Consider the following 26,257-nt stretch of genomic DNA (forward strand, 5'->3'; position numbering starts at 1 on the left):
ATAATATATCCCATTTTTTGGTAGGTTTTATTTAGGTTCTTCAATATTCTCACAAAAACAAAAAAATTGGCAAATTTATATAAGCACAATGCCTTGTGCCCAGTAACAGACACTGACCCGTAGATGCCACTTTCTGAAAAAAATTATAATAATAAAGAAATTATATATATATATTCTCAAAGAGAAGAGACCTATGGGTATGACTAGGAATGTGATTTTGTCGAACCCATGAGAAATTTATATGAGTAATTACCAATAAATCACAGAATACACAACATAATCAGAAATACAACATGGTATCATATTCTATATTTATTTACATATGATGCCCCAGAAAAATAGGACATTCTCTAAAATCAGGAATTATTTCTAATAAAGAGAGTTTTCCTTTTTATCAGCCACAGTGCAAAGAAAAACTATTTCCAGGATCTGATGAGATATGAGTCACAGACATGCATTACACACAACCAGACTTCCCTATTAAACTTCCCTACTGAATTACAATACTGTTCTGTTTGTTTATTTATATCTGTTTTTAAGAACACAAAACTGTTATAAAAATGTTTTATTGACTCATAGTTTATGATCCTCTAAAGGTTAATAAAAATGACAGATGGCGGTCAATTATTTATTATAACTAATAAAACTGTGTGACCTTCACAGTTACTTGTGTTTTGAAGACCCTGCTAGTCTACATCAGTAGGTGGAGACAGACAATCAGACATGCTGAACTGAACAAATGAAAAATAATGCAAATCGGTGAGGCCTCTCTAACCCAGCAGGAAAATGTCCTATAGCAATTAAATATGGGTAAATAATTAATAATAACCTTTTCATACCTTTTCCATTACTTCATTACATTTTCAGTTTTTTAACATTCAAACTGCAATGTCATCACACAAATTCCCCAAACTGCAAACTTAAAAGGAACTTCACACTTTCAGTTGACTCTGGGTTGTATAATAACTAGATGACTATGATGCCTAAGGCTAGTCTTTATCATCATAAGATATCTGTCTGGTCTATTAATGTTGACACTCCTCAGCAGAAGTAAAGCAAGCCCTGAGTTGAGTAACGTATATGATTGTTATAAATCATTTTGATTTCTATAAAACTGGGAAACTGCACTTCTCACAATGACACAGCATACAGTGTTCTGAGTGTGTTGAGTCAGAAGACAATACACACAAATAGGAATGACAAGAAAAAAAGAGAGTATTATTTACTAAGCCAGAGTAATATTCCCCCCACCCCAAAGCACACAAACACCCACACACACACACAAGAACTGAGGGCAGGGCAAATGTATTGAAGAGAGATTGATAAGGCATACAGTACATAATAGGAAATATGTGACTAGAGCTAGCCACAAAGACTATCAGCTTTCAGCTGCTCTTTTTTTGACAGATTTCACAATGATTAGCTAAAATCATGTTGTAAGACTGTTGTGCCACAGAGCAGGAAGTTTGAAATTCAAGTCACTATATATTGTATTTATACTGTGCTATGTTTTACATTACCCAATCTGTGAATACAATAAATGTACACATACAAGCATTGCTAGGCTACAGTTACAGCACACAATCTACAGCCAGATAATCAGATCCTTTTGCTGTTACCTTTTGTTTTGGAGTGTAATGTTGGGAACTGATCTGCTAAATAAAAAGCTTATATAGTGGTGTGAAAAAGTGTTTGCCCCATCCTGATTTTTTATTTTTTTTGCATGTTTGTCACACTTTAATATTTCAGATCAACAAACTAATTTAAATATTAGTAAAAGCAGTGGCGGGTGGTCAGGGCCAGCAAAGCCTACATTTACAACCTAAATTCTAGTATTAAATATAAATATAATAAAAATTTATTTCCAACAGTTTATTCTTGTTATTTTGTAGCATTTTTCTTGGCTGCACTGCTTCCAGTACGTGTATGTAGATGTTAGATTTTTTTGTCCAATCAGATTTTAGTCTCTATGTGCTGCCATGTCAATCTAATCTGCCCAGGGCCTTCAAAGTCAGTACTGCTGGCCTTTTTTGTTTTACCATCATCTCCTTAATAAATAGCTCTGTTACTTTAACCAATCAGATTTCATATTCGCCTTCGCATTACAGAATAGCGTCAGCATTTTTCCATCCTCTGATTGGTTGATCAGAGGGAAACTGTTACAGCCAAGTTTGACCGGCAAAACACGTGTGTAGCTCTGCACACATTAATACATCTGAGTTACACTTTTTACGCCTACGGAGGAAGAGAAATTGATTTGGTCGCGGACATACTTAAAAATACATTTTGAAGAAAAGCTAGACATCGTGAGAAAAGGTCGGACAACCCCGAAGCTAGCTAGCTTTTCTCAGGGTTTGTTCTCCACGTCCAGACCAGTGAATACGAGCAGTACCACTGGATTACAGCCTCTGAGGAGCGGTGCAAATTATGAGTCTGCATCTCTGGTGAGTAGGTTGGATTTTATTTATATTTATAATGTATTTGTCTTGTTATTAGACAAATATTGATTCTGAACTGCTCCAGATGATGTAGGTGCACAGTTGTGGTGGTAGTGTAGAGGTTTGGAGTTGTCTTAACTGGGTTTCTTGCTTTTTAGTAAAATGTTTTTCACCATCCATATGTAAAATTCCCCTCTCTCTCTGTAATGCCACGCGTTGTTATATTGTGTTTTTGTAAAGTATTGATGGTTTCTATAATTGCGACGTGATAGTGGTGGTCTTAAGAGGTGGATTAAGTTGGGTAAGTCCCCACTGAAGGCCCAGGTACCAAATGCACGGCCCGCCACTGAGTAAAAGATAACACAAGTGAACACAACATGCAGTTTTTGAATGAAGGTTTTTTATTGTTGACGGAAAACAAAATCCAAAACTACATGGCCCTGTGTGAAAAAGTGTTTGCCCCCTAAACCTAATAACTGGTTGGGCCGCCCTCAGCAGAAACAACTGCAATCAAGTGTTTGCGATAACTTGCAGTGAGTCTGTTACAGCAATGTGGAGAAATCTTGGTCACTCATCTATGCGGAATTGTTGTAATTCAGCCACATTGGAGGGTTTTTGAGAATGAACCACCTTTTTAAGGTCATGCCACAGCATCTCAATAGGATTCAGGTCAGGACTTTGGCTAGGCCATTCCAAAGTCTTCATTTTGTTTTTCTTCAGAGGTGGACTTTCTGGTGTGTTTTGGATCATTGTCCTGCTGCAGAACCCAAGTTCGCTTCAGCTTGAGGTCACAAACAGATGGCCAGACATTCTCCTTCAGGATTTTTTGGTAAACAGCAGAATTCATTGTTAAATTTATCACATCAAGTCTTTCAGGTCCTGAAGCAGCAAAACAGCCCCAGACCATCACATTACCACCACCATTTTTTGAAATGCGCTGTTACTTTTACGCCAGACGTAATGAGACACGCACCTTCCAAAAAGTTCAACTTTTGTCTCGTCAGTTAACAGAGTATTTTCCAAAAAGTTTTAGGTATCGTCAAGATGTTTTCTGGCAAAACTGAGACGAGCCTTTATGTTCTTTTTGCTCAGCAGCGGTTTTTATCTTGGAACTCTGCCATGCAGACCATTTTTGCCCAGTCTCTTTCCTAAGGTGGAGTCATGAACACTGACTTTAACTAAAAAGTGAGGCCTGCAGTTCGTTGTTGTGTGGTCTTTTGTGACCTCTTGGATGAGTCGTCGCTGTGCTCTTGGGGTCCACTGTTCCATGTTTTTGCCATTTGTGAATAATGGCACTCACTGTGGTTTGTGGAGTCCCAAGGCGTTATAACCTTTTCCAGACTGATAGAAAATGATTGAGATCTTTCTCGTTTGTTTATGAATTTCTTTGGATCTCGGTCTGCCGTCTAGCTTTTGAGGATCTTTTGGTCTACTTTACTTTTCAAGGCAGGTCCTATTTAAGAGATTTCTTGATTGTGAACTGGTGTGGCAGTAATCAGGCCTGGGTGTGGCAAAAGAAATTAAACTCGGGTGTGATAAACCACAGTTTTAACAAACACTTTTTCACACAGGGCCATGTAGTTTTGGATTTAGTTTTCCCTCAATAATGAAAAACATCTTTTAAAAACTGCATGTTGTGTTCACTTGTGGTTTTTTTTTTTTTTAATATTTAAAGTAGTTTAATGATCTGAAACAAACGTGACACATGCAAAAAAAAATAAGAAATCTGACTTTTTCACACTACTTTATGTGACAGTAATCAGGCTTTTACACAGAATAAAAATATGCCTAAATTTCATGTGCAGCTCGTCTGTTTCCATATGCTTCACTGGCACATTCGTATGTCATTAGCATTGTTGGACAGTCGCAAGTGTACTGGAATGTGAACAATGTGGATGTGGAAGAGAGACTAAAAATTAAATACTACAGGTGTCTCAAAATACTCTGATACAGGAAATTAAGCCATTTATTGATTTAAAATACATTTGAACATTTTTCATACTTAGTGTATAATTAATTGTACAGACTAAGAATCTTACTGAAAAAAGAACGTATTTAAATCATGTTCATTATAAATGTGTGAGAGGACACCCGTGATGGCAAGCATGTTGGAAACTATTAAAACTGCATCCTGCAGATAAAAAAAAACCCCACACAAACAGATCTTATTTTAAAGATATTTTTAAGATTAAATTTTCTTTGTTAAAAAAATATATATATATTTATGGAATATAAAGTATTCTAGAAGTATTATAAAATAGAACACACTGAAAAAACATGCATAATCTTCCACTAACTGTCCATGCAACATTATATTATTTCTTCAGAAGACCTTGTGATATAATACATGTCACAACTTTAGTAGTCCCACGGTCAACTTTTTACTTGATAGATATTAGATTTACCATCTTATAAAAACACCCACTTTCAAAGAATGGAAGGAATAAAACAGAGCAGTAATGCATCCTGGCAAAGTCAAGGTTCCTCCATATTTCCTGTCTATGTGGGAATATTTAATGACCACACAGATGGGGAAAAAAAAAAAAAAAAAACCAACAACACAAAGACCAACAAAAGCTTCACACCAGTCAAACCACGTCTGATCTTCAAGCCTGTAAGTATCACCACAATTAACCCATTGAAAAAGAGTAGATTAAAAGGAGGCAGCATATTATTAGTCTGTCTGGTCTTCTCTGATGTTTATCAATGAACACAAAAGCTACTTCACAGGGACAGGTGTGGGCTGCTTTGTTACTGTCCTGGGTTTTGGATCTGTTAGTATAATTGGAGGAATACTGATATTCATTCATGGTCACAAAAGCCTGTTTTTATGGCCAATATGGTTCTGTTAAAAAAAATCTAATAAAAATCTTCTCGGGTCAGGAGTATTTAAATCAAATGTATGAAGTTAGAGGTATGTATAATTCCTTGTTTTACAAATATGCAGGTAGAAAACTCAGCTTGATTAAATTGATCATTAATAGTTCAAGGCAATAAATAAGATGTGGTATATAATCAGTGATATGTTTTGGGTTTTTTTTTTTTCTCAGTCACATAAAGATGTCACTATACTAAACTGTCCAATCAATAAACTAACAAAAGCTGAAATGGGTTATTCAAAATAAATAAAATCCCCATATTCATATAAATTGCTTATTTGTGTTTTGGGGTTCCATGTAAAGTAAAAAACCAGGAAAGAAATTGTGGACACTGGGAAATAATACATCTCGTCACAAAATGGCATGACTCGATCTGAAAAGTTATGGTGGAAATAAAAAAAAAAAAAATTCAAACACTACTGGAGAGAACTGTGATCAGCTTAAGGGGGGAATAATTCAAACAAACAAAAATCTAAAGGAACAACAGAATTCCAATCCACTTGATTTCCAAAAATGTAGGAATTCAACTCTCATTCGGAACTTAAGACCATCAGGAGCAGGAACATTTCATAATTCTATCAATTCACCAGCTTCCTCATTGTGTTGAAACCTAAATTTCTTAAGCCTATTTGCCTTCAACTTTGTTACTGTGCCTTATAAACGGTCAAAGCAATCAAAATAAAAAAGGTTCAGTGTACATAGCTTTATTAAAGTTCTTTTAATTACTTTGAAAACAATGATACTATGGAAACACAAGTTTGTACATTTATCAGGCATTGTTGCTAAGTAACAACACATCAGCAGGATTTTACATGTAATAAAGTCCACAGCAACCAGCATGTCTATATATTCAGAAACAGTGAGAAACTAAAAGACAAAAAAGGTATGATGTTAACTATTAAATAGTAAGATGTATAAGTGCTTCCAAGTCAAAACCAGGGATGAGAATTACATCTATACAAGTATTTCCATTTAATTATATTTAATAAAACCAGATAATTTGCCAAACTATTTGCCAGTTCACTTTTGAGCTTTATCAAGACCATGACTTTGACTGAAATAAAAATAAAAAGAACAAACCAACTTATCATTAAATAATACATAGAGGGAATGTTGGTTAAAAACAAAAGAATGGAAAAATAGAAGACAAACAATGTAGCCCACAAACCACTACCATGAAAGAAATCTGGCCTGAGTACCCAAAATGCTTTAATGTTTAACAAAAATGTTTAACAATAATGGATGTAATTGTCTTAGGCCATGATAGATTAAAATCATTATAATTATTCTATCTGGCTTTTACATTTATTCATCACATGTACTGAGACCCAGTTCTAACAGTCATGATTGTGCAGCACTGCAATATTTTTGGGAAATCAATAACCCCAAGCTTAACTTGTGAGCCTGGAGCTGAGGTTGCTGGACTAGAGTGTATGCGTTTGTACAAGAAAGTGTGTTTACCTCTTAAGTCTAGGCACAGAACATTATCAGTCTTAGCCCACCTCAGAATTTAGGTTAAGGGCTAAAACATCACAAAGCACTTTGAAGTGTGAGCGCAAAACAGCATGCGTTCCTTTCCCAGTGCAATTCTGACTTCGGCTTGGAGGATTTAAAGCAGCAGAGTAACCCCGCTGTTTAACAGGCTGTCCTACAAAATGAGCTTCTCCAGCTTCTCTCTTCTGCAGCAGGTTCAGCTCAGTCCTAAGGGACCACAGTCTGAGAACTTCTTAAAATGCAACCACTGAAAACCACTCACTCCTACTGAGAAACCATAGGAGCTCCAAGTTTTATCTAGTAGTTACATTTAAAGAACATTTACAAACCTAGATCCCCAAGACCATAGCTAACCCAAGTTTGTTTTTTTTATAAAATTTAAACTCTACAAATCATTTTAGACTAACTTGAGCATTATATCCAATTCCATCTTTTATTGCTTTGTGGTTGATCACCTCTTTGGACAGTTGGTTTAGGCAGGAGTGGAGCTCAAAAGCTAAAAATCTAGTGGAAAAGCTTATTTGAATGCAAAGTTGAAATTCGGAGAAACTGCTTAAAGGATGGACCAGTTCATATGGTTTTAGGACAGCCTATTAAACAAGCAGGGTTTAACCTCAGCAACCTGCTTGTTTGATGTCACCCCCTGACCTCTTGGTTACTGCCATGGTGGTGAAAATCTGGGAAAAAAAGATGGTCATTAAAACAATTTGATCTTAAAGGCCATATCACTAGGACACAAAAAAAGTCAGACACAGGCCCATACCTCAGCACAGGTAGGGTGTATCCCAATGGTGCTGTCTAGCTGCTCCTTAGTGACCCCACACTTCATGGCTACACCAAAGCCCTGCGTCACCTCTCCAGCGTTAGGGCCCAAGTAGTGAAAACCAATGACGCGGTTCTAGAAACACGCACACGTACAAAACACAAAATCAGCACATCAGCAACTGCTCGATCTCAAATCGATAAACCGCAGAGATGGTGAGAAAAGATAGTCAACATGACTCTTTTTGAACTTCTGCATCTTACTTTAGGGGAAATGAAAATGGCCTGCTTGCTTCCTAGTGAAAATGACTCCACTAAAGAAAAATGTCTAGGTTAAAAGGAAAAGCCTTACTCACATCGTCCAACTTGTTGCAGATGATCTTGGCATAGCACCTGTTGTTGTCCCGGTTAGGTATGGTGTACTCCAAAGGCCAAAACAGACTGTGAAAAATCTACCCAGCACAAAACATACTTTCAGCTTTTTATTTATAATACATAATTAACAGATTCCTTAAAACCTCAAGAGGAAAAACACACACAGACCTCTAGGTTTTCCTCTCCATAACGCTCTATAGCCTTTTCCTCAGATAGGCCACAACTGCCATACTCCAGAGGTGTGAACACCGTGGTAGGAACATTCACATAGTCACACTGCAAATAAATACACACATTAGCAATAGTTTATCAGTCGTCCTGTGAGAATTTGATATTTACAAAGTTTCATAAATAATCATAATGTAAACAATTTCACAATGTGCTGAATGTCTATTTAAATGAGTATAATCAGTTATGATGGATAATAACCTTAACTAAAATAATGTATCTGTATTATAGAACTATTTAGCATCTGTATATTATCTGAATATATCTGTATTTGCTTATCACCTATAGCAAGGTTAAATAAAAAAAATTAAAAAAGAAAAAGAAACAGATTCTTCCAAAAACTACATTTATACACTATATTTTAAAACAGAATAATAAATTTGCAATAAGGCATGCACAACATCAAATACAAGAGTCAATGTAAATAAGAACCAATTGTATGTTAATACCTTGACAGTGGAACCTCCAAACAGTCTACGAGCCAACAGTTTTCCAGCCTGAATAGCCACAGGAGTCAGCTCCCACTTGCCCTCCAGAATGTCCCCGATAGCATAAATGTGTGGAATGTTGGTCTGCTCTTCGTCATTTACTGGGATCTTCCCAGTACTGAAAACACAATCCATCCATTAGTTCCAAACGTAAAAAACAGCATAAAACATAAAACTAAGCTGGAATTACTGAGTAACCACAAGGACATTTGTACAATGCAAATAGAATAGAATACCCTTTATTTGTCACATATACATTACAGCACAGTCAAATTCGGATCTGAATGCTACGGAATGTGTACGAGTCAAACATCCCCTGCTTTCAAAGTGAATCCCCTAACTTGCGCAACAATGTGTGTGGATGAGTAAGGCGTCAGGAAAGGCATTTCCTGTTTTACCATGCCCAGTTTAAACAACCCTATTAAGTGAGAAGTTCAGTTAAAGTGTTCGAAAGGCTTTACTCGCTTGTACACACACACACACACACACACACACACACACACACACACACACACACACACACACACACACACACACACACACACACACACACACACACACACACACACACACCTCTCCAACCCCTGTAATACTGCTGAATCACACTGACTGTGCTGCCACAGTCAAGTGCCCCACTTTCAATATCTTCACTCAACCAACTAAAGACAAAAAGGTCCTTGAATGAAAGAAGAGACTGCAAGTCAGAGCATTTATAAAAAGAAAATCAGATAACAGAGGGAGGGACATACTTTGGGTTGACCATCACCCCAACTTTGTCTAGACCTATATTTCCTGTACAAGCATCACGACCCACAGCTATCAGTACCTAAAATAGAAAAAAATAAATAATTACACGTTTTCATAAACTGCAAAAATAAACAAACAAACAGCAGGATTTAAACTTACAGTGTTGTACTCTCCTTCAATGATCTCATCAGTCTCTGTAGACTTGGCAGTCACTTTCAATCTGCCTGGAGTACCAGCCTCAAGCTGCTCTACCTAACACACACACACACACACACACACACACACACACACACACACACACACACACACACACACACACACACACACACACACACACACACACACAATTTAAAAGAGAAAACGTGCATAAATCTGCACTCTCATTCATAATCAGCTGATAATGAGTATGACAAAATATTTGCATTGGCTCATTACATAACCATGACCTTAACAATGAAATTTTTACACCCCCTCATTTTTTCCCTTCACACACAAACATACCTTAACAGGGACATACTGCCTGAGGAATTTGACCCCGTGTGTCTCCATATGGTCCCCTGCACGATTGGCCATGTCCTGGTCAAAGCCTCTTAGCAGAATGGAGCGCACCATTATCGTGACATCAAGCCCCAGACCTGCCAGAAATCCTCCACATTCCAGTGCCACGTATGATGCTCCAATCACTAGTGTCTTACCAGGACAGTAGGGCAAATAGAACAGATCATCACTGCAAGAGAGGATAGGGCACAAGCAAGCAATTGAGTAAGCAAACAGGTGCCTTCAGAATGTACACTACATATAAACGTGCAGGTCTATTATTCATTAATTATAAATCATTAAATAATTAATGATTCTCAGCAAGCGTCCTGTTTCAACTAACGAGATCAGCTTAACTGGAGCTTATCCAATATTAGAGTTTATAAATTGACCAGCATGTCATGAAGATTTCGATGTAATCTTAATACAGCGACAGACACTGTATAGAGCTCTGACCTCCACTCCACTAAACAGTGCACCCAAGAATCCTAGATCCTCATTACTGTCCAACTTTTACATTTTTTGTGCCTGAAGGGAGATAAATCCCCACAATTTCACTAAAATTCCTTCCCAGAAAAGTGGACATAATAAGAATGGGGGATAAAAATAATAAAATAATAAAATAAATAAATAAATGCTCAAGACCAAGCATTGCCATGCTGCCACTCTTGGGCCCTTCATCAAGGCCCTTCACCCTCTGTGCTCCAAGGGGAACTGTATTATGGCTGACCCTGAACTCTGACCCCAGCTCCTGAACAAGCTAGGATATGTGCTGTAATGTATATAATGTGTGACAAAGGTTATGTATCTATTCTATTCAATTACTAAAAATCAGTCAGGAAATTACTGTGCAAAGTTTTATGGTGCAGATTTGTCTAATGCCTACCACATAGGTTTCAGTCCTGGTTTGTACTAAATAGCCTGCCTAGCTTGCTTTCTAGCCTTCTATTCTATATATGTACTTAACAGCTATAGGGAGTGGCAGTGGTTAGTAAACTACTAATTCATTACTAATGTGAATGCAGAGTGAAGATTATATACTATATGAGCATAAATGAAATGTACAGTATGTGTATGAGCTAAACTCTTTCTTTGCCCACCTGCAGGGACTAAAGCTCCTATATCCATTCCCCCAAGGCAGTGCAGTTTAACTAAGCGCTATGTTGAGATGTTCTGTGTTTAGCTAGACTCTCATGAGACAACAGCTTATCGCTATGTGCGAGATTCATCCTGTGTATTTCTGCTCTTTAATAACACACTCACCTGGTGATGCAGTATTCTTTGTCTCCAGGGATGCCAAGGTAGCGTGGACGCTCTCCTGTTGCCAGAATAAACTTTGCTGCAGTGTAGAACATCTCTTTGCCTCGCTTGTTTGTGGCCTAGAGGGAAAGAGCAGAACAAGATTATTTTTTTTCTAGTAAGTGAAATCTGAACAAATCCATTATCAAGGCATCAATACCTTAGCAATACATACAATATAAGCCTACTGGCCAGTTTAATAAGTGAAGAAGCAGGACAGACTATTTTATAAAATTATACACACATTCACTAAATTTAACCAACTAGCAGCGCACCTTTATTTTGTGTGGTTCCACAAACTCTCCATAAGCATTCACATAGTTGACATTCTTATCACGTAAAGACACTCTGTAGCCCCAGTTCAAGGAGCCGATGTAGTTGTTCACGGCACTCTTCATCGTTTCCCAGTTATGATTTACTGTGTAAAACACAGAGCCAGATTGATTATGTGCTAAATAAATTCATAAAACTTGTAGTTTTATAGTGCTTGAGACAAACTGTATGCTTATGTATGAGGCCAAAGAATACAAACCCGATTACGTCATAAACCACATATCACATTACATTTCCTATTACAGAGAACATTTCATCATAACTGAAATCTGGAAACTACAGTTCAATATTTGGCTTGCAAACAGCACTTTAGTATTCTGTTAAAACTAGTAAACAGTTTTATGAGTTTAATAAATTTGACCTATGTTTTAATACCATGGTCCGAGCTTTTCTTTCATTTTCTTTCCCACATTTTTTTCTTTACATAATTCAAATTCAGTGACCAGTTCTGAACTAGAAAAACAAAACAAAACAAAACAAACAAAACAAAAAAAAAAAACTACACATACTTGCTCACCCTCTGGAAAAAGAAATACCAAAGCCATACACACAGGACAATAGTACTGACTGCGGCACTCACCTGCTTCACTAAACTCCCAGCCAAATTTGCGAGCATCCTCCAGAGAACTTCGCAATAGGGCAGTTTGATGCATCAGCTTCTTAGGAATACAGCCCACGTTTACACATGTGCCACCAAGACCTAGACACGTTTGTTGGCACCGTTATGATTGGATACTTAACTATGTTCCGCATTTTGTCTATCAACATCCAACAGTACTTACCCCAAGATGTGCCCAAAGGTGTGGGGACAACATAATCTAGAACCATGGCCTTCTTCCCCAAGGCAGCTGCTTCCTATAGAACATGAGAAGTAGATAATACATGCTATTAAGGCAAAAATAAAAAATGTGGACTTTGATATAAAATCTAATAATAGAGTATATTAGTAGGGTATACGTGTAACACAATGCAGAGTAAGCAGTCACCTTTGAGCAGGCCAGACCTCCAGATCCACCTCCTATCACAATAAGGTCATAGTCGTATGTCGTGCTCTCCACTCCCAGCAGCTGATGTAGGAGACCATCTTTATATGCCTGTTACCATGATACCGTGAAATAATTATCATAGGAACAAAAAACAGCGATAAGAGCTAATCATAATAAGGGTACTCATGCATCATTCATTTCAATTACAAAAGGTCTTTTGTTCCCCATTACTTTAAAGCATCGTTTTGAAAGGGCACATATCTGCACTGCTGGCTGATTAAGCTGTTGGACCTAAAACCAAGATAAAAGCAACAGAGGGAATGCCAAAAAAAAAAAAAAAAAAAAAGGTATTTTCTTTTTAGATTTGCAGATATTAATGTGCCGGCTGCACGATATAATTGGTTGCTACTGTCTACTGCTTGTCCAAGTCCAGCTAAATGTACTGAGGCTATTCGACAATCTAATCTTTTTTTTTTATCTGGAGCCCTTTGAAAACTCGGTTACTCAACCTACAACCTAGATTTTGAGAATAAAAAAAAAAAAAAAAAAAGGGTTGTTACTGAACTCGCTTTTCAGAGACAAACACAGGCGCACGACTTAATTAATTGATGCACATTTACAATTTATGAGCAAGAAAGTTTGGCTTTCTGCTGGGAAGAAGTCAATTATTTATTTTGCAAGTCGTGTGGAACTTTGACACTACTTTTGAAGCTTTCCAAAGAGGCTGATCATTAGATCAGCTTTCCCTGCATCATCTAACTATGGTGTCTTCAATTGGCAAAAAGCAGTCTGGATGTGGACCCAGCAAAGCATTTCAGCAGATTAAACCTGGTTCTTGAAAAATTCAGGAGCAGGATCAAATAATGGCTGAAAATATTTTCACAGTTCAGGGCCTCCCTTTTTTGATGTAATACAAATTTCAGTTTTTCCCCAAAAGATTTTTTGAAACAATGACTTTTCCATCTCTGGTTTAATAAGTAAATCATAGATGTAGGTTGTTAATGTTAACAACAAAATCATTCAATGGTACAAGTAACAATTAAAAAAAAGTGCCAATAACAAGCACCACTACAGATTTGCTGCAGGTATGTATATAATTATAGCATGATTGAATCACTATTTGCTCATTTGAATCTAAATGTCATCATTCTGTCATGTTAGTTGCTTTTCTGGACCTCTGCAAGCAAAAACTATAACCGAAACACTAAACAGTACACCACCAGTATAACCAAACACTAAACAACAATTCTGGGTGCAGATGAAATTAAATTGTAATCCATATATATATATATATATATATATATATATATATATATATATATATATATATATATATATATATATATATATATATATATATTACAGAAAATGTAGATTTTTTCTCTCTCTTGTGCATTACATCGTAAAGAACCTGCAAAAACAACCACACCAGCACTCCAGAATTAGTGGTGTGATATATGAGGTGTTTACCTGCATGGTCTTATCGCAGCCTCCTATGTGTGTCTTGTTGACAAAAACATTGGGGACAGTTTTCTGTCCAGTCATCTCCACCAGCACATCCTGGTAGTTAGAACCATTCTCTGAAAAACATGCCAGACATGCAGTGTGATACAGCCGCTCGTGTTTCATTTGGAACACTTCTACTAAAGCATGCCAACTCTACTGTTCCAGTGGCCTCCTGTTCCATTGTCCCTTGTTTGTTTGATGTATCTGACCATGAGTGGTTTTATTTGCAAAATAGAGGAAGAATTAGGTGGAAAAATAAGCAGATGCGAGAAGAATTAGAACATATAAACAGACACCGAGTCATAAGGGTAGAAGGTGCAATAAATGATTAGGGAGTTTAAAGGCTCAAGGAGAAACAGGAACAGATAAGAAGCACTACCAGGCAGAGCAGTGGGGAATGACTCAGCAAGTTTTGCAAGTTGCCTGTAGTATCTGTGCTCAGCTCTGACACTCTACTATATACGGTAAATCATTGCAACACGGACATTGGAAATAAAGATCCTTCCAGTTTTCAAAAACTGTTTTGAAGTTACGAGATATTGAGCACCAATTACACTAAACATTTTTTAATATCTGCATTTCATATTTTTTACAGTTCCAACCAAACTTTTTCATAAGAAAAAACATTCCTGTGTTGCAGGGCGAGAGTTTCCAAATAAAATAACAAAACAACAAAAAAGCTGCCAGCCTGCTCTCAAGACTACAGCGGAGGGGGGGACAAAAATTTTTTTTTTCAAGAAATCAATTAGAAAAAGCAGCCAAACAAACTTGACACAATAATTACAGCCATTACCAAAATGGAAGGAGAGTGCAGCCTAAATCACATTAAACCAAAGCTAAACAATGTTAGGATGAGTAAACAGCACCAGCCCATTTCCTGTGATGGCTTCATACACTGAAATAAGACCACAATATTTAGCAATCTTATTTATTGCACAGCAGGGCCTAGAGAAGGTCATACATCAAAAAGCTAAACGAATAGGAAAAACGACCAGGAAACTAAGAGGCCAAAGGTAAATCTGAAGACGGTGAAGATATCCACATATCATATGGAAAACTGTTCAGAAGACAACTAGACCCCAGAGAATGTACTAAGCTGGGCTTTGTGGAAGACTGAAGCAAAGAAAGCGTTTATTGAAACCCACACGAAATCACATGGCCAATACTCTCTGGTTGAGAGCAAGTTGTATGGAGCCAAATGCAATACAATCCTATAACTACCCCTCTCCCAAATAAATGCTTCTAAAGACCTAAATCTGGCTAAGGACCTTTAGCAAATCTTTAACACTGATGTTCTTCCATGTCACCCAGTCCAACAGAGATTGCAAAATTGTAAGTAAAAAACAAAAAGCAAAATTTATAACAGAAATTGATGATTCATGATCATATTTGTCCTCTACAATTATTTGACAAAAAATTACAAAAAAGAAAAATCCATCTCCTACATTATGCTCTGTATTCTGTTCTTACAAATGCAGTATCCCCAATAACTAGATGCTGAACACTAAAATACATGCTCTCCAACAGTATTACACATTCATGACAACAACGATACAAAACCAGTTTCTCCTACTTAAACGCTGAGGCTGAGATAACGTGCTGCTGCAGAATACTACATATAAGACGATGAGATTTCGGCAGATAAACTCGTAATATTAGGCAATAAGTGTACATGAAAGGTGTCATCAAATAAAATGTAATACCGTCTAGACGTAATTCCTTCTAGACATTTCACAGACGCAGTAGGTAAATATTCACGAGGATTAGGACAAAACCACAACTTCATGGAAGCAAGATTCAAAATGATCTGGCGGACTATAGAACATTTCAAGGAAGTAAATAAGAAAACACGTTGTGATTATGTCTGGTCCTAAAGCATTTCCAGTGGCACGGCGCTTTCAAAACAAAATGACTAACGTAGTTTTGAGTTTAGCTAAAACAGAACAGTTAAATTATTTATAAAAGTTTAAAAATACAGGATTATGTGGAATTAGAAGAGCCCTTAAATCAGACATTGAGCCGACAACTTTTCACTCAGAACTTTAAACTCTTATGTGAAGTACCGTATCCAGATGTGTATTATCTGGTTAAGACCGAGTGTGTCTACACGAGAGAAGCAGTAAGGACTTATTGCAGTCAGTTCGTTGCTATGGTAACTGGGGAGTGCACTTGCATGGCCGGGTAAGTGTAGGTCTATAATAATAATAAATCACTGCTAAATGAATTTTAAATTAAATTGTAGGGATTAAATGTAACGTAATAATTGATTAACTACAACTTGAAATAATATCTGGAGAGAACAGTGATTTGGAACACTGTATGTGAAGGAGCTGAGCGAGCGAGCGAGCGAGCGAGCGAGAGAGAGAGAGAGAGAGAGAGAGAGAGAGAGAGAGATGCACCCTTTAATCCACTGTGGCTTATGTACGAGTTTTACCTCCCAAGTTCAATAAACCATGTGTGTTCTCCCGAGCTCCTCTTTAGTGTTCTAACTGCAATGGTGAAAAACCGAACGGCAGAAAGCCAAAAACCCACAAACACGTGCGGGGTAAAAACAGTGAAGCTAGCGTATAAAACCACGTGTTACTAAATGAATTGTCGTGTTTCATCAAACCTTATTGCACACTTAACCATTTAATGTGATCCTTGTAGTAGTGGAACAGTGTGTGTGAGACTCACCAAACAACGTGGTCCTAGTTACAAATGTTCTATATTTTTAATCACAGGAATAAATAAACTGTCACAATACCACTGTGTGTAAACCATCATCCCGCTTATGCTGTAAATGTGCACATTAGACAACCAGACTTGTACAAGAACCAAAGAAGTCACTTCCTCAAATGAAAGAATGGCCATTGAAATTGTCTACAGAACAAAATGCAATGTCATATCTGTTAATGATTGATTCATTGAATAAGCTGCACCTCAGCACAACCATAGTCATAAAGCAAGCAAGGAACATGTATAGTAGGTCGTCTTTGCACTGGACTTTTTAATGCTCTAATTTGTAAGCGTTTCTACATATCTACACCCACCTGATTGAGGAAAAAAATAATAATTTCACACCCACCAATTAATAAATGAGATCATGCTTTAGCTGGGGGGTGTGTGTGTGTGTGTGTGTGTGTGTGTGTGTGTGTGTGTGTGTGTGTGTGTGTGTGTGTGTGTGTGTGTGTGTTTCAGCAGGTGCCTAAATTCGGACACATGTTACAGGTACAGCAAGGTGGAGGCATGCTATTTTAGTTTTTTGTAGTTTTCTGATGTAATTTGGAGCTGTTGAATGTACAGCATCTGAGAATGGTCTTTAAGCCAGGGGTCACCAACCTTTTTGAAACTGAGAGCTACTTTTTGGGTACCAATTAATGTGAAGGGCTACCAGTTTAATATACAGTTTTCAGTTTGATCTGAAATAACAAATTTGCTCAATTTACCTTTTATTATATGTTATTATTAATAATTAATAATATTCATCTATGTGATCATGTTAATGATTTCTCATAATAATTTTCAACAATGATTTAACAAAGTAGGAAACAGCTATTTTCGGAAAAGGCCCGCGGGCACCACGCTGGTGACCCCTGCTTTAAGCTCTGCCCTGTCCTGTTAAAACACTTGTGTGGTTTGTATTAATAAAAGTACTTTAAACGCCTTTTCTCAGCGACAGCGTAATACGTAGGTCGTCCTTTCAACTTGCTTTTATTATCTTGCGTCGGTCGCATGCAATTTGTTTGCAAAAGTGTGTGTGCTAATAACCATTGCAAAATAATTCCATGTGCTATGCAATTCTAAGGAAGTCAAATCTCACTTACCAATCAGATCCAGCTCTAGGACTTCATATGTCACATTCAATTCAGCAAAGAGCTCCTTCACCTGAAATAATCCAAAAGAAGACAGTTAACCACCATCAGTCAAAGGTTAAAACAGGCCATGTAAATAGACACGTGCTAAAGAAGTTGGATTTGCTGTTGTAGCCTATAAGAACTGGATATACCATGATAATGTGGAAGCGTGTAAAAATAAGCAAATAAAAACAAACGTTTTTTTTTTCCCCTGACACAAATTCAGAGAGAATAAATAAAAGTATTCACTTTGCAAAGATATGACAATCTCAAACAATTAAGATTTCTAACATGGCTAGATTCTATTTTGATAGGCCTTACATCGTGCCTTCAGATCTGTCGTCTCACTAGCACATCATTTTTTTCCAAATGAAGCCAAACCAAACATGTTCAGACAGGCAAAAGACAGACAGACACTTGGCTGAATCCTGTCACTTTCTTGTTTCCGGGCTGCCTGATTCATCCCCTCTCTCCGGATAGAGTTTTCTTCGATTCGAGACCACTTGGTGCTGCTGAGGATGTTTCCACAGGAACAGTCTAAAGGTCCACAAGGTTACTGTGAACAGTTGATAACACCACCAATGATCGAACTCTAATGAATGGACATTCAGTGTCACCCAGACGAGGATGAGTCGCCTTTTATATCTGCTTCCACTCAAGATTATTTCTGCATACAATCTCAGGGAGTTTCTTGCCATTGTCTCCAGTAGCCAGCTCATTAGGGATAATCTTAAAGGAATTGGTCTATTAATCTATTTACTTCTGTAAGGCTGCTTTGGGACAATGTCCATTGTTAAAAGTGCTATACAAATAAAACCTCCACATAAAAACCACAAGCACGCGATCGGATTTTGCATACAGCATTATAGCACCTTTTACTGTATTACAGACAGAATGCCATACGCCACAGCCATGTAGGATTCACTTTAATTCTACACCACCACTTGAAAGGGCGAGACAGGGTTTAGAAGTACAGACAAGTCAGTTAGTGTTGCCTCCAGGTGCAGCCCAGGACTGAACTTCATATTCACATAACTTACATTAAACTCTGTTTAATATAGGGCCTACTGAGAACGTTTATTTCAGGGAGAGAGGGTCGTGTCTGTCTGTCTGACAGACATACGTCTGTCCGTATGCATACATTCATACACACATTCATACTCTATTGTACGTATAAACACACATTTAATCTGCATGCACCATGCTATTATATGCACTTCTGGAAGATTCTCATCTGTATGAACTGTGCAATGACAGTTTTATCTTTCTATCAATACTTCACAGAGCCCCTACATTCTCCTAAGTAACTAAACTATTCTTAGCACTTTACTAACTTATTAATTTATTAAGAACACGCAGGACACGAGTAAGTCCGCTGTCCTGTTACCTGGTTAGTCAACTAACATGTCTTGTAGATGAACTTAACTTTGAGTCTTCCTCTGTACACATCGCTTCCTCTGATTTACACGGCGCCATTTCTTGCAAGCTAATAATAGTCAGTTAGCCTGGCCAAGCTAGCGGCAGGAGCGCTGATCAGGACCAGGATCAGACACCGAGCTAACGTGCACTTACCTTTTTACAGTAGGGACAGTAGCTTTTGCTGAAAATAACAACACCTTTGGTGTCGATGAGCTCCTTTATCCGAGCTTTAATCTGACCCTGCTCTACCGGCGGCATGTTCAGACCGGGACAAAGCAGTGAGCGTTACTGCGGATTGAGACTAACTGGGACGGAGGCTAGCGAAGTTCTTGCCGAACTCTTCCGACTTCTACTGCGTCCTGACAATGTGCTGGAACAGGTTCAAATTTACAGAAGACAACTAAGGGAAAAATCGGACCAGACCAGGGGATCTCAAGCATAGCTCTTCACCAGTCATCTCTCTCTGGCCGGACTCGCCCTACACTCGCCGGTATTTATATGAAGCCTGGCGAACGCGCGAGCGCTGCCAAAACTTCACTGCCGAATCAAGCGCGGGAGATGACGTCACCGTGACTCTGCCTGATCATATTTGCATCCGTCCATGACTCGCTTAATTTCTAAACATATATTAGAAAATCATGTCTCGAATTTCATACAGAAGTTTTTTATTTAGATTATTGAAAAGAAGCTAAATTATATTAAATGTAAATAAAAGTAGATTTGTGTTTTTTTTTCTTTTTCAAAAAAAGGCCCAACAGGCAATACCTGAAGACAACTAAATATTTTTGTGGCGCAACGCCCCCTCCTTGTGGTAGAAAATGGTTTCGCAAAAGTGGCAATGAGAGAGCTTTATATATATATATATATATATATATATATATATATATATATATATATATATATATATATATACCCACACACACTGAGACCTTTTTAGGAACCGTAAAGTTTACTGTGAAAGTAAATCACAGCAGGAAAATACTTGAAATGTATCTATCTACCTATCACACTTTGTTATTTGTTTGTTTGTTTGTTAATGAAGTACATTCAGTTTTTATTTTCTTTCACATTTAACTTTGTGTATATGTTGTTACACAATGGCAATTCCAAAAAAAAGTGACAATGTGTAAGCTAAAATAAATGAAAAAAATACAGAATTTGCTGGTTTTATTCACCATAAAACATAGAAAACATTGAAAACACAAAGTGAAATGTACCATTTTATGGAAAACATAAGGTAATTTTCTAATTCATGGCTGCAACGTGTCTCAAAAACTGTGTGAAAGAGCCATGTTTACCACTGTGTAGCATCGCTTCTTCTTTCAACAACAGTCTGTAAATGTCTGGGAACTGAGGAGATCAGGTGTTGAAAGTTGGAAAAGGAATGTTGTACCATTTGTGTCTGATACACGATACTGGCTGCTCAAAAGTCATCTGTCTTTTTTATTATATTTTCTGGTTCATGATGCACTAAAGGTGTTCAATTGGTGAAAGCACCTGGACTCATCTACTGTAAAGCCATCCTGTTGTAATAGTTGCTGTATGTGGTTTAGCATTGTTTTGCTGAAATATGCAAGGCCTAGCATGAGAGAAAAAAAATCATAATGAAAGCATATTTTGCTCTGAAACCTGTATATATGTTTGAGATCTTTCCAGATGTGCAAGCTGCCCATTTAATACACACTAATGCACCCCTATTCTATTTGAGATGTAAGCTTTTGAGCTGAGTGCTGAAAACAAGCCAGATGGTCCCTCTCCTCTTTAGTCCAGAAAGAAATACGACATCTATGGTTCTCAAAAAGAATACCAAATTTTGCTTTGTCTGACCACAGAAACGTTTTCTCCTTTGCCTCAGTCTATTTTAAATGGGATTTGGCCCAGCAAAGATGGCAAAATGTTTGGATCATGCTCACATATGGGTTTTTCTTTGCATGATAGTACTGCATTTGTGGATGACACATCAAACTGTGCTCATAGGCAATGATTTCTGAAGGTGTTTCTCAGCCCAAGTAGTTATTTCCATTACAGAATCATGCCTGATTTGTGCCACCTGATGGCCCGAAATCACAGGCATAAAATATTGATTTTTAACCTTGTCTATTGCACATTTAAATTTCTACAGATTCTTTCAATCTTTTGACAATATTAGGTACTCTAGATGATGAGATATTTTTTCGATGAGATATTATAATGTTTTTGCAATTTTACACTGACAGACATTATTGTGAATTTTTCCCACAATTTGTCAACACAGTTTTCACAGATCGGTCAACCTATTTACAAACAAGTCATTGTGTGTAGTCAGATAACATGGGACAAAATCAAAAATACTAATTTGTTTATGTTTTGAAAAACAGAACAAACATCATACATTTGTTAGAAAATATTGCTGACAGATGCAAATAATTATATAACACAGCAACAGTGGGAGCAGGTGGGAGCATGAAGCCCATCTTTACTTGAGAGACTTTGCTTCTCTTTTTTTTTATACCCAGTAATTTTACTTACATGTTTTTAATTAACTTAGTTGCAAAATGTTTCTCCAGTTGTTGTTTTTTGTAATACTTACATGTTTGAGATATGTTGCAGTCATTAAATTCTAACTTACCTTATTTTTATTTTATTTAAATTTTACTCTGATTAAAGGTTTGACATGTTTATTGGGAAGAATATGGGGTTTTATCATTATATTCTGCTTGTATTTACATTTTACGTAGCTTCCCAGCTTTTTTTGGAACTGGTAGTTAGTTAAAGCAGTCATTTTGTTCTCAATTAAAGCAAGCCTATTTTGGTTACAAATAGAGTTGAATATTAATTAGTGTAGGTATTTTGGAACAGCATTCCCTTGACTACAATAAGAAATAAAGGATCAGTGAGTGGGTGGGAAAGGCACTAATTAAACAGCATCAAGAAGTAGTCATTGAGGGGTGTTTGTTTGTAAACTCCCCACTGCTGACTTGGAGCTCTACTGGGCAGAACTGCAGATGCTTACGTGCATTCTGACTGTAATAAAGACACTAAGAGCTTTCATCAGATGGCACAGTCTAATCCCTGTATGTCTCCACACAGTAATAGGTGAACAGATGTATCAGTTCAAACAATTTCCAAAATTCTGAGCTACAATTTGATATTACAAATTATAGTCAAAACAATCCTATGGTAATGAAAATTTGTCTGTTTCCAAACTAAAAATCCTTACTTACCTGCTTTATGGGGAATTCTGACAGATCCTTCTATATGAGATGTGCTTTACCAATCCCACTTGCTTCCACAGACACTCTTGGCTAATCCCACCTGCTCCTGCTGTTGCTGTATTATATGATTATGTGCACCTGCCAGCAATATTTTCTGACAAATTTATGTAGTTTGTTCTGTTTTCCAAAACAAAAACAAATGAGTCATTTTTTGTCCCATGTTATCTTTTTATCTGACTGCAGACATTAAAGGAAAAACATCCTGCTCCAATGACTTGTTTGTCTAATCTTACCTACCACTGACTGATATATTGTAATATTCATGTTTTGTTACAAGTACATCAGTAATCTGATAACAGGAAAACAGATGAGTGACTCAGTTGAATTTCTTTCCATAAAGAATGGCAAAAAAAAAAAACCCTCAAACAAAAGCCAAGATATCTGATTACACCATAGATGAATAACCCATTTCTTGAAATCCAATTTCAACCTTAACTTGAGTTCAGAGTATGTTGTTCACATGAACATTTGAATAATCAAATATTTTGGATTTTGATAATGATACTATTATTAATGTACATTTTCACACTTTATTGTTTCCTTCTATTCCAGTAGTCTGACTGTAGCCAGGCGCTTTACTATATATTAAACTATCAACTGTGTGAAATGAGTTTCATTACTAAAACTGATATTACTACCACAGTTATCTAATTGCCAATGTTGCAAAGCATCACTTGCTTATGACTTAAATTAAGCCATTAAGAACCTATTCTGGGTTTTTTTCTTATTCACACTGCAGTAAAGCATATAGATAGCTAAAATGTGGTGTATGAATGTGCTCATATAATGCTTTGTAAAACACAATGAACTTGATAACCTTTATCGTATTTTATTATATTTATTTCACTAAAGTTGTACTTTTTTAGTGCAGTTTACAGCAGAACTTGAGTGAGTTACTGAAGTTTAGTCCAGTTTATTTATATAGAACTGAGCATTAATTACAGATATAGTTTTGAAATGCATTGACATGTTTTGAGATGCTGATCAGTAAATTTCACACATAATACACGTGAATATATGGTAAATGTAGCTTTAAAGCACACCTCTATCTAGTCAGGATTTTTTATTTATTTAAAGTTTTTGTTACCAGGATTATTGCCCTAAACAATGTTTCCCATCAGCCAGTGCAACTATAAGTGTCACTAATAAAGTCTGTGTTTCCCATTGTCTTGCTTTTGTCATTCATAGTTGCTGTTTTCTTGTCAAGAGTTCAGGTAATGGACCTTGATTCATTGTCAGGTTATTTTGTGTTTTAATTCTTTGCTTATCCTCTCATTACATGACACTTGTTTGCTTGGTTTATAAGAATATATCAATATTGGGTCAGTATCAGTTTTGGCAAGCCCAAGTTCTTTAAAATTAATTTTTGCAGCCAGGAGTCCTTTTTAGTGTAATCTAATTTCCTAGGGACCACTCATGATCACAACACAGATATCATTTTGAAAAGAATAAGGCAAATACCGTAATTTCTTTACTATTTTTAACATAAATAAGCCGCACCTGTGTATAAGCCTCTACACTGAAACTAACGAACTTCACACAGGCTTTACCGAAAGACAGTGTCTGTTACACGGTGTAACGGGTGAAATATGTTGTGGCTCCTTTAAGAGCAGAGCGGCATTTTGGGAAGCACGTCACTGCATTCTTCCGGTATTACTGTGTGTGTGTGAGAGACTGAGGATTATGTCCTTATTATTTTCTGATGCTCATTTCTAAGTTTCTTTGACTAACCCTTAACGCTGTTGCCAAGAAAAATAAAAAAAAGCACAAGTTTTGGAAACCTGTCTGTGCTTATATGATTTCTGTTGCAACTGGAGTTAGTGAGCTCTCCCTTCACCCAGACTCAACACGTTACAACAGCTTGTATCTAAACAGTAGCCAACCAAGTAAGTCATTGTTCACTCCTTTCTTTCACAACTACAGTGGTACCTTGACCTACGAGTGCATTAATGTACGAGTTTTCCAAGGTACGAGCGGTCACTCGGTCGATTTTTTTGAATTTTAAAGTTTAGGGATACGTAGTGTACAGGAGTGATAGTAAAAAACGAGTTTTCCCTCTGCCTCCGCTTATCGCCTCTACCCTCCACCCACACACACACACACACACACACACACACACACACACACACACACCACGTTTTCGTTAGCTGAAGTCGTCTCATCTCCAAGGAAAATACACTGAATAAAACCTTATATCTTTACATGCTCTTTCTATTATGTTTTTATACAAGATTTGTAATTTAGAAATGTATTTTCCAATTTAATAACATGAAACATAAAAACTGGATGTCATTTTGAGGGTTGGAACGGATTAATGCCATTTTAAGTATTTTCAATATGGAAAACTGATTTGATGTGCGAGCAAATTGAGAAACGAGCTCGTCCACGGGAACGAATTAAACTCATAGGTCAAGGTACCACTGTCTTTCTCTGGGGAGTTTATCTTTTGTCATCATCGTGCGTTTAAAAATCACCCGGTGAAAGTTTTTCTCCTGATGCCATGCAGCTCAGAACACAGGTGAAGTGCGTTTTTTCATTTCCGTTCGGAAATTTCATTGGTCTAATGTTATGTCGCTCAGTTTTTTGGCTTGAAGTTTGTGAAACCTGGAAAAACCCAGGAAAAATTCATAAATTAGCCGCTTTGTTGTTTAAGCCGCGGGGTTCAATACGTAGGAAAAAGTAGCGGCTTATAGTCCGAAAAATACGGTATGTCCCACCATATTGATTTATTTGACCCATTATCACTGTTTATTCAAAAACCAAATAGACAGTAGATTTTACCCCATTTTTAGGTTCTCAGCAAAATAGTAACCATAACAGCACTGGGACTAGTTAATGGTAATCTTTAGCATCATATCATATTTTAAATGACCTGTTTGCATATACTTTAAGAAGCATAGCTTTAAGTTCACTGGATATTAGCAGCACAGTGGCACAGAATTGTGCCATCCGAATGGATTTTCTATCTCATTAGAACCCACAGCTATCGAGCGGATGTTCCTGTTTACTGCTAAATCCAATGTTTGTTTGCAGTTAATCATATTTGCACAGAAGAGAACCTATAAAGGGACCCAAGAAATTGCATGTCTGTCTTTTATCCACACCACTGTAGCTAATGGTAACTAACTAGCTAAGTGTTTATCACCTGTATTGACTTTTTTTTTGTTGAAAACTGTTGCTACTATTAGGTACTCTGTTTGTTTGTTATGACTTGATTGCAGGGTGAAATGTCAACTATAATATTATTATTCAAGTGAGTTGAATGTGTGTCTGCCAGACAGACTGGTCTAACTCACTCCCTGGAACCTCTGTGAGCATAAATACACTTATAATAGCCAGCATCATGGTCTGTGTTGTCAGAAATGTCTGGCTTTCAGACAACCTCCTGAATTTATATATAATATACAGGCCAGCTCCAAAAAAGCAAGATGCATAACTGTTAAGAAGCTAAACCACTGTCATAGGCAATGTGTCTCCTACTGTCTTTTGGGCTGTATAATGATTGTGACTGATAGCAGATACTGATATGACAAGTAATGTAAAATTTGTATGACAGCTATTCAACAACAAATGATAGGTAGTGAAGCTAAAGACTTGTGAATAAACTTTGAATAATACGGTGAGAGTGTGGAAGTTTAAATAGGAGCTGGTGATGATGCTAAACGAGCACCATATG

General features: G+C 37.0%; 1 protein-coding gene across 1 annotated transcript; it reads right to left on the minus strand.

Moving 5' to 3' along the window:
* Positions 1 to 6,005: 6,005 nt before the first annotated feature.
* Positions 6,006 to 19,879, minus strand: txnrd3 (thioredoxin reductase 3). Its single transcript, XM_046850941.1, has 16 exons — positions 19,481 to 19,879; positions 17,879 to 17,939; positions 14,037 to 14,146; positions 12,567 to 12,674; positions 12,363 to 12,435; positions 12,161 to 12,280; positions 11,523 to 11,665; positions 11,212 to 11,327; positions 9,913 to 10,138; positions 9,571 to 9,663; positions 9,414 to 9,490; positions 8,626 to 8,782; positions 8,117 to 8,224; positions 7,930 to 8,025; positions 7,575 to 7,709; positions 6,006 to 7,488 (listed from the first exon to the last, which is right to left on the minus strand). Exons 1-16 carry the CDS (start codon positions 19,583 to 19,585, stop codon positions 7,426 to 7,428), a joined length of 1,791 nt encoding a protein of 596 aa, XP_046706897.1. The 5' UTR covers positions 19,586 to 19,879; the 3' UTR covers positions 6,006 to 7,425.
* Between the last annotated feature and the right edge of the window lie 6,378 nt (positions 19,880 to 26,257).

The sequence above is a fragment of the Silurus meridionalis genome, chromosome 1 (genome assembly GCF_014805685.1).
Source record: "Silurus meridionalis isolate SWU-2019-XX chromosome 1, ASM1480568v1, whole genome shotgun sequence".
Taxonomy (NCBI): domain Eukaryota; kingdom Metazoa; phylum Chordata; class Actinopteri; order Siluriformes; family Siluridae; genus Silurus; species Silurus meridionalis.